The sequence below is a fragment of the Plodia interpunctella genome, chromosome 2, assembly GCF_027563975.2.
Source record: "Plodia interpunctella isolate USDA-ARS_2022_Savannah chromosome 2, ilPloInte3.2, whole genome shotgun sequence".
Taxonomy (NCBI): domain Eukaryota; kingdom Metazoa; phylum Arthropoda; class Insecta; order Lepidoptera; family Pyralidae; genus Plodia; species Plodia interpunctella.
The window spans coordinates 3,559,804-3,568,006 of record NC_071295.1 but is presented as its reverse complement, the minus strand read 5'-3'; the positions used below and the strand labels follow the sequence as shown (position 1 = coordinate 3,568,006).

The 8,203-nt window shown below is 36.4% G+C and overlaps 1 protein-coding gene across 2 annotated transcripts; it reads right to left on the bottom strand.

Annotated features, from left to right (window-relative positions):
* Nucleotides 1-3,911: 3,911 nt before the first annotated feature.
* Nucleotides 3,912-7,975, bottom strand: LOC128680693 (fork head domain-containing protein FD4-like). Of its 2 annotated transcripts, XR_008405888.1 has the most exons (3): nucleotides 7,082-7,975; nucleotides 5,067-5,282; nucleotides 3,912-4,150 (listed from the first exon to the last, which is right to left on the bottom strand). XR_008405888.1 is itself a non-coding variant. In XM_053763994.1 (2 exons), the coding sequence occupies exon 1, from the start codon at nucleotides 7,868-7,870 to the stop codon at nucleotides 7,085-7,087; it is 786 nt and encodes a 261-aa protein (XP_053619969.1). In that variant the 5' UTR covers nucleotides 7,871-7,974; the 3' UTR covers nucleotides 3,912-5,282; nucleotides 7,082-7,084. The 2 variants fall into 2 exon arrangements, 1 of the variants encoding a protein (XP_053619969.1); XM_053763994.1 differs by having other exon boundaries at nucleotides 3,912-5,282; nucleotides 7,082-7,974.
* Between the last annotated feature and the right edge of the window lie 228 nt (nucleotides 7,976-8,203).

The window sequence follows — 8,203 nt, the reverse complement described above, 5'->3', positions numbered from 1 at the left end:
TATATAGAAAGTCGCTGACACTGTTGCATGGGAAAATGTAATTTGTGTTCAAGCTGTATTATTTATGCTAATTTGTTTGCTATCACAATGAAGGGAGCATTATGCGGAGTAGAGAAAAGAGGTAAGACATAAACTTCAACAAACAGTAAATTGAAAATTTGATGAAAGCGAGTTGTCGCGTCGGCACTTTCGGAATTCAGAGTGAAATACATATATCGGCGTGCGACCGCCCGTGTACAAAGGCTTTGTGGAGGCTTTCTTGCGCTTTGGTACAGCGGGCCAGGTCGCATTGAGCGCGATTCGTCGCGGCGCTGCGCTGGCCGCACCACATTCGTGCGGTGTTGTGACACCAGCACACAGCATCACTCGCGCCGACAGACACGCCGACTGTTTGCATTGTGCTACGTGCCGTGACATATCTTTTGTCGCCCAGCCGCCGAACGAAGCCGTTTTATGGACTCGCGCTTTGTCCTCGTTCAATGAGCTACATGTAAAGGAGGGTTGCGTTAATAATTACGCTGAGACCTAGCTTTACCTGGAGGTAATGGCTGGAGCCATTGTTCGCGGTCGTGTATGTTCAAAAGATACTGAAAGAACGTGATGTCGCAAGCAAGCACATATTTGTTACCTATTTAAATAGTCTTTGTTATTCTACGTTTTTATTCTTGCCTTGCAAGTGTATATTCATTAAAATCATTATGTATTATTAAACATCATGTGAAAACGGATGGATATTTAGATCCATTTTAATATTATATAAAAGACTATCTAAATTCTTCAAAATTGCACATAAGTTGCGAAGAAATCATTTGCATATAAATAAATAATTCAAGAATTGCATGTTTAAATTATATAGAACAATTCGCCTAAGGCATGATGGTATCAGTCCAATACGATCAACTGGTTGAACAGCTAGTTTGGATATTAAGGACTTTCCCGACATCACACTAATTGATGTTGGATACCTACTTTATAACCTGAGTATATTACATATTTAACTTTATAACTTGCTGCTTTTAGCTAATGCAAATAACTAACACTTGGTATGTTGCACCAGTTAACTTTGATGTTAACTTTAACCTACGCGCTGCCGACGTTTGATAAAATGACGTACTTGCTACACTTTGCTTACGTTTTTCTGTGCAGGTTAAACTTAACGTCAGAATTGACTGATTCAACCGAACCTTAGGGTGGATTGCACTAATCAACTTTGACGATAACTTTAACGATTGTGCGTTATTGTGAAATAGCGTATATTGCGATTTTCTGCGCAGGTTAAAATTAACGTCTAAGTTGACTGCTACAACGCACCCTTACAATCTCACAGCTTCAATTCAACATGTCTCTATGCGGTCGTATTTACGTAGCTACCATATAATAAGCAAATGGTCAACGCGGAGTAAGCCTGCAGAGCCAGTTTTACTAAACAGGAGTTTTGCCTTGAGAATTTTATGGGGCTATATATGAATTGGTGTTTACGAAACAAGTCTAATATGATCGAAATCAAAATTACTACACCTAATAATGCAATATTACGATAACAATTCATTGTGATATTCACATATGTGGATATATTGTTATAAAAGATAATATTATATACATATAATAAATGAAAATTATCTTATTTTTATGAGATTCCAGTTGCAAGCAATGTAGTTGGTCAGACCAAGTGACTGTAAGTGACATGCCATGGCTATCATAAAGTAAATCAGCCCGACGCAACTAAAAGACGAGGGATTTGCAAAATTGAAATCATTATGACCTGAATTCGCTTTTGAAAAAGAAGTACTTAGTTATGTAAATCTAAATCTGATGAGTTTATGCGGTGTTGGTCTAGACGAAAAAAAGTAGAAAAGGCTCAATAATAGATATTAAATGTTATAAAACATTAACACGAAGTCAGTGTCCAGAATGAAAGCTGTGGGGGTCTGGGTGTGACCGATTTGCTAATGTCCGTTCTCTCATAGTTCACATAATCGCGTTCGCAATTAAAATCTCATTTTACGCCCCTTTTTTCATTATATAGAGGACATTTGAAAAATCTGTGATGAAAATTTTATACGAAATAGGAATAGAACTGTGTCGTGACTAAATGACAATTGATGGTTTGCGTTTGAGCTAGAAGCTTGAAAAGGTAAGAGAATACGATTTAAAATATTTCTATATTGCAAGCTCGGTAAAAAGCATATAACCTATTCTTAAAAATATGACTATTTAATCTACAATGTATAAATTTATATTTTATATCCGTATATATAATCCATATGTATACCGACTTATTTTATATATCAAATGCATATAGGTACTTGAATGCTCACACCAACAAATGTATATATAATATTAATAATCTTTAAGTTTTTTTTTCAGTGAGTGAAATGTAAATTTTTTCGAGAAAACAAAGTTTTTTAACCACACATGTGCCAATATTGTCTGTGATATCATGAAGGAAAAACTGATATTCATATTATATTATGCTTGATTATTACTTTGATTTTATTATTATTTAATTTTTTTTATGTCCACTGCTGGACATAATTATTGCAGTTTGGATAATTCTAAGCTATTTAAACTTGACTATACATAAGTTGTAATGTCTTTAGATAATTTAGTTTCAACGTGTCGGTGTAATCAGAATCTCTATCTAGCAGTTAAATCGCTAGACTTCCAAAAGATACCATCACATTTGTTCGATAATAGTAGCTGTCTGTGTAGAATGTATATAAATACATGACGCAACACTATAAACAAATGTCACTTTAATAGATCAATTTTATTTATTGTAAATTTAATCCCACCAAAAACATTTTCATGTAAAAATGTTGCCAAGACGAGTCTAATTTGCTTCACAAACTTTAGTCAAAATGTATGAAAAAGTGGTCAGATCTCATGTAGACTGTACAGCCAAGATTCTTGATATTAATATGCGCCCTAACTTTACTAGACCTAACTTCACATAGTCTACATTCTAGTTAAAATGTGTAGCTTGGCCGTTTCCTTACTCTGAAGTATTATTATTACTAGTAAAATGTAAGAATCATCACGTTTTAGTATGATATTACTTAACCGTTCCGCTTTTTAGTAGTTCTAGTACTAGTTGTAAAATAATTATAGCTTTTTATAGTTGCACTAGAAATTATTTCTGAATATAGGTACCAAAATGTATATCTTTTTATTAATTAAAGTCAACTATCAGCAATTAGGAGTACATTTTCACAGACACATTTTCATGTCAAATTTTGAATCATATATACTCTTATTAATTTTGATTGTAGTAATTTTAACTAAAGAGTCTTGTGAAATTTGAAATTTGGAATAGATGTAAATGACCCGAGGTCAAACATAGGTTTTCGCGGGCAGAGCTGCGGACATCAGCATCAGAGTAAGTTGTTTGTACTAAGAAGTACATAATATTACTTCTTAGTACAATTAGAAGAATATATAAGAATTATTTGCGTAATTTAAGTAAAAGTAATTTAAGAAATATTTATATGTATTTTGTGTGTTATTATTACGTCACAAAAGGTTCTGGTATTCTTTTTTCAATCTACGCAATCCAATTTACCATAAAAACAAGAAAGAACTAATTTACAGTGTTTTTTCTTGAATTTTGTCTAATAATTATTTTACATGACATTTATGTCGTAAATATTGAATGTCTGTGATACATACTAATTTATAAAAAGAAAAGATTTGTAAGTATTTCTGTTTTATTATTTGAAATTGTTGAAATTGAATAAACTCAAAAACTACTTGACCGATTTTGATGAAATAAATTTCAAAGCACTAAGATAGACGAAACGTTCTGAAATAACCTTAGTCTACTTTTTTATTATGGTTTTACTCGAGAGAAGCCGGGCCGGGCTACTAGTATAATATAAAAAGGGAAATGAAACTGCACATGAACAGTTAACGCACATTTTTATAATATATTTTCACTAGTGACTACAATAAATTATAATACATATAATTCCTTAATACTATTATCTCCTATATAATACTGTACATATTTACAAATAGAACATAGCTAAATAATGACAAATATCACAGTTCCAACATAGTTGTATCTGGTCATACAAAATATATTCATACAGCCTTTTAGAGTAGTTATTCTCGGGTTAATCACAGTATCTGATTATTCTTGGACATTTTCCTGAAAATTAATATAATGTTTTCATTTTGGATACAACGACTCATTTAAAATTATGAACATAGTTAGTGTGTAATGTAATACGAATTAGGGTTTTTGTGTAATTTGTGTAATTTTTTTTTTTGGAAACGGAACCCTTTTGGAAATCTAAGTTTAATAAGTGAAAATTAGTCGGAGCCGGAGAAATCAACACTTGCAAAATTAAAACTTGGGTGTACGGACCTAACACCTGGCACTGATATTAGACTTTCAATAAAGTTCGTATTTTATAGATTTGAATTATTAAATGCTTATAATTATTTATAATATAGAAAAATAATTTCTACAAAGCGTTTTTCATTTTTCAATAACGCAATTTATTTTCCAATATGATCTATATTTTCGCGCAGCACACTTTGAGAACCACTGCTTTAAGGTATCTTTTCTACAAGGGTTATATGAATATTAATAGATAGGTACATTAATGTAGACTAACAAAGGCTTGAAACTATATTGACATATTTGACTTAATTGATTCTCTTATCAGAGCGATTGCCCGGCTCTTTCGTCAAAGATCTTTCTTACTTTTGTTTCATATTCGTACGACATTCTTAGTTGTGAGGCTCCTTCATTTTTGACTATATCAAGCCAGCACTTCTTTGGTTTGCCCCGTCTTCCAGGACCAGGCGGTAGCGGCATCGCCAAATATTTGTTCTCTAATAGTCCAGTACATTTGAGCCAAACTTTCTTACCTAATTGACTATCTATGTATAATTAAAATAAGAGATGTTTTGATAATTATTTTTGTAATACTATGGTATTGAGTTAAACCGTGTGAGGTAAAAAAGTTACGGAAATGAAATATAAAAAAAAACGAGTTTTAGTTGTAAGTTTACGTTTTCGACTACAATTAACAAAACGTGTCTTCAGCGTCACTCACCTGATTTCAGATTTCTGCCTGTTCTCAACCTCGACATTTCAGTAACCCGTCACTACACTCTTGTCGTATATTTGCAAAACCACAATACAATCGTAGCGGCTCCACTAGCGACTGTTATAATGCTCTAATATTTATTTTAGCTTAGGTTTAACACACATTGTCTCTAGGAATCTTATACTAGAGTTATTTGAGATCGTGCTATGTCGATGCTTTTACCTGCAACAACAAAAAAATATTAACAACCCAATTTCATAGGTAAATAAGAACTTTACAGTGGTGTGTTTTAAACAGGATTGCCTAGCTTGATCTCACAAGTGGTTCTAATGAACTATCTAGTTCATCGGGTTCCACTGAGACGGTGAGCTGTATTCACACTATAACATTTTTAATCAAGAACAAACTTTGTTCAGCCCACAATTGGACTCATGTGGATATACGAGTATAAACTTAACGACACTATGCTAAGCTATTAGTACGGTTCGCATAAAGAGACTTTTGAAAGTAAAACTATATGGAAGAATATGGAAAATACTCTACGTGTTATCAACACTTGTTTAGGTTTATTTTGGAATGCAGCAATCCATCGAATTTTTTTTCCTTGTGAAAGAGCTTGGTATAGTGTCGTTAATAAATGTAATTTCCCTTGTAGTTTAGTTGCGTATCTGTTACATTTATTTAAAGCAGCTGCATTAAATGCGGTTTGTGGCTTGCGGCCCTTTAGTGAGCTTTATTTAAACAGCCAATAGCCATCGAGTGCTTTGCGCGAAGAGATTATCCTGTGGGGTGTGGTCCCGCCCTAGAATAGGACTACTCCATGTTCTCCCGTGAATGTCGCACGAGTCGAACTAATTAACACACACCCAATAGGTAACAACAGCTTCCCAAAGAGGGATGAAGTCAGGCAGGCGGCCAATTGAAAATCATAGCCTTATCTCTAAAATTTTAGATTATGTTTTTGAGCGACACCTGGTCTTTGGAGCGCTTGGAGCGTCACAACTACAAACGTAACTTGGAAAACGCGAGACTTATATTACAACGTGAACCGAAAACGATAGTAGTTTTTAAGTTGATGGGGCATTGTCTTGTATTGTATAGATAGTTTATAGAGATCTAGGGTTAGCATAATTGATGGAGCTAGGTCTATAGCATATTACTGGAATACTATTCTAATTCGACTCTGCGGCATTACATCTACAAACGATTGTGACTGAAATTTCAGTAAAATCTGACCAGACTGCCAATATACTTATGCTCTAATGCTTTTGAATTTTAGATCATTATATTAGCCAACTGAAGACAACCAATACCAATATTTCATTTGAACACATACAAAGGTATTTAGATATCATCAAATCTATTCCCGAGGGTCCAGAGCCAAACGAGCATACTATGGGTCGCTCTAGTTATTTGTTGAATAATGTCTATGGTCTAATATTATTAAGTAAGTACTACATAATGTTTCTAGCCTAAACCAAACAGGATTTATGAGAAATCCATACTAATATTATAAAGATAAAAGATTTGCATTTTTTTGTTTGTAATGAATAAACTCAAAAACTACTAGGCCGATTTTGATGAAATTTCTCACAGAGATAGATGAAACCTTAAGGAGTGACATATGCTACCTTTTTATTATGGTTTTACCCTTTTATGGTTTTGGAGTGAAGCCGGAGCGGGCCGCTAGTTAACTTATAGATTTCTGTGGACGATGATTCAGGATCAAACAATTGTGTTGTTACTGCTAGACTAATTGCAGCAAGGAGTTTTGTTAAAAGAAGCTTGAAGTTACAGACTTATCCATAAATTTCACCATACCCGTTTATTTAGTTTTATGATCTGTTCGGTAAACATTTTCTTTATAGAATCGCATCTTTCTATACTTTAGCTACTTGTTTATTGAGATTATGCATTGGTAACATTGTAATATGTATATATTTTATGATTCAATTAGATTGGTCGACTTGATTGTCAGTAGAAAATTGTAATTAAATCCCAAAGATTAACTTTAAACTTACCATTCATGAATTAAGCGTATAATGTGAAAATTGACTGGAGTCCCGCCAGGTCCACAAGGGAGGTAAACAGGATTGCTGTAAACCTGCTAGCAGTTCTGCGTGGTATCTCTGGGCCGCTAGCAGGTAGGGTGCGGGCGGCAGCGGGAGGGGACAGTGCGGCTGCAGCGGTGGCGGTGGCTGCGGCGACGGCGACAGCCGGCGAGGCTCGGGCTCCAGCAGGGCATCGATTGTGAACGCTCGTCGGGGCCGCGGACCTGCTGGCAGCAGTGCTGCTGTGTCCGGCGCTTCCATAGGCTCTGGACTAGGTCTCGAACCAAGCGTTGCCGCTGGTGAGTACAAACTACCATTATGTACCACAGCTGGCGGAGCTGCTCCAGCTTGCCTCGCCAGGAATGCTCTATTAAAACTTGCCAAAGCGGCCAATTCTGCGTTTAAACTCTCTTTTTCACCCTGATGCAGCTTGAACCTCTTGCGCCTGCGGAGCAGCGAGCCGTTCTCGAACATGTCGAAGGCCTGCGGATGCAAGGTCCAGTAGGCGCCCTTCCCGGGCCGGTCCGGCCGGCGCGGCACCTTCACGAAGCAGTCGTTGAAGGAGAGGTTGTGCCGCAGCGAGTTCTGCCAGCGCTGCGTGTTGCGCCGGTAGTACGGGAACCGGTCCGTGATGAACCGGTAGATCTCTGACAGCGGGAGCATGCGCTCCGGCGAGCTCCAGATCGCCATGGCTGTCAAAGCTATGTAAGAGAATGGTGGTTTCTGATCACCGTAAGATTCGCGTGTTGGCCGAGGCATCGTTTTGCACAGAACTGTATAGCAATGTAAAATTGTCACCTTGTTTATGATTTTTTTGGTAACACGTCTCTCACAGCGGAGTGGAAGATAAGGACTGGGTGAGTGAGCGAGACTGCGGCAGTCGGCGGGAGTGGCGCGCGCGAGCGACGCCCCACCCGCCCTGCACCAATGGCGCGCTGTTCTGTTTGTTTGTTGTTTTTGTCGGCTCCGGGCCCGTTACACAGGAATTTAAATTGTTATCACGTTTACATTATACAAAATTTATTCGACACCGACAACACTTGAGCTTGTTTCAAAATTGCAATGATTAAAGTAGATACTTACAGATGCTGT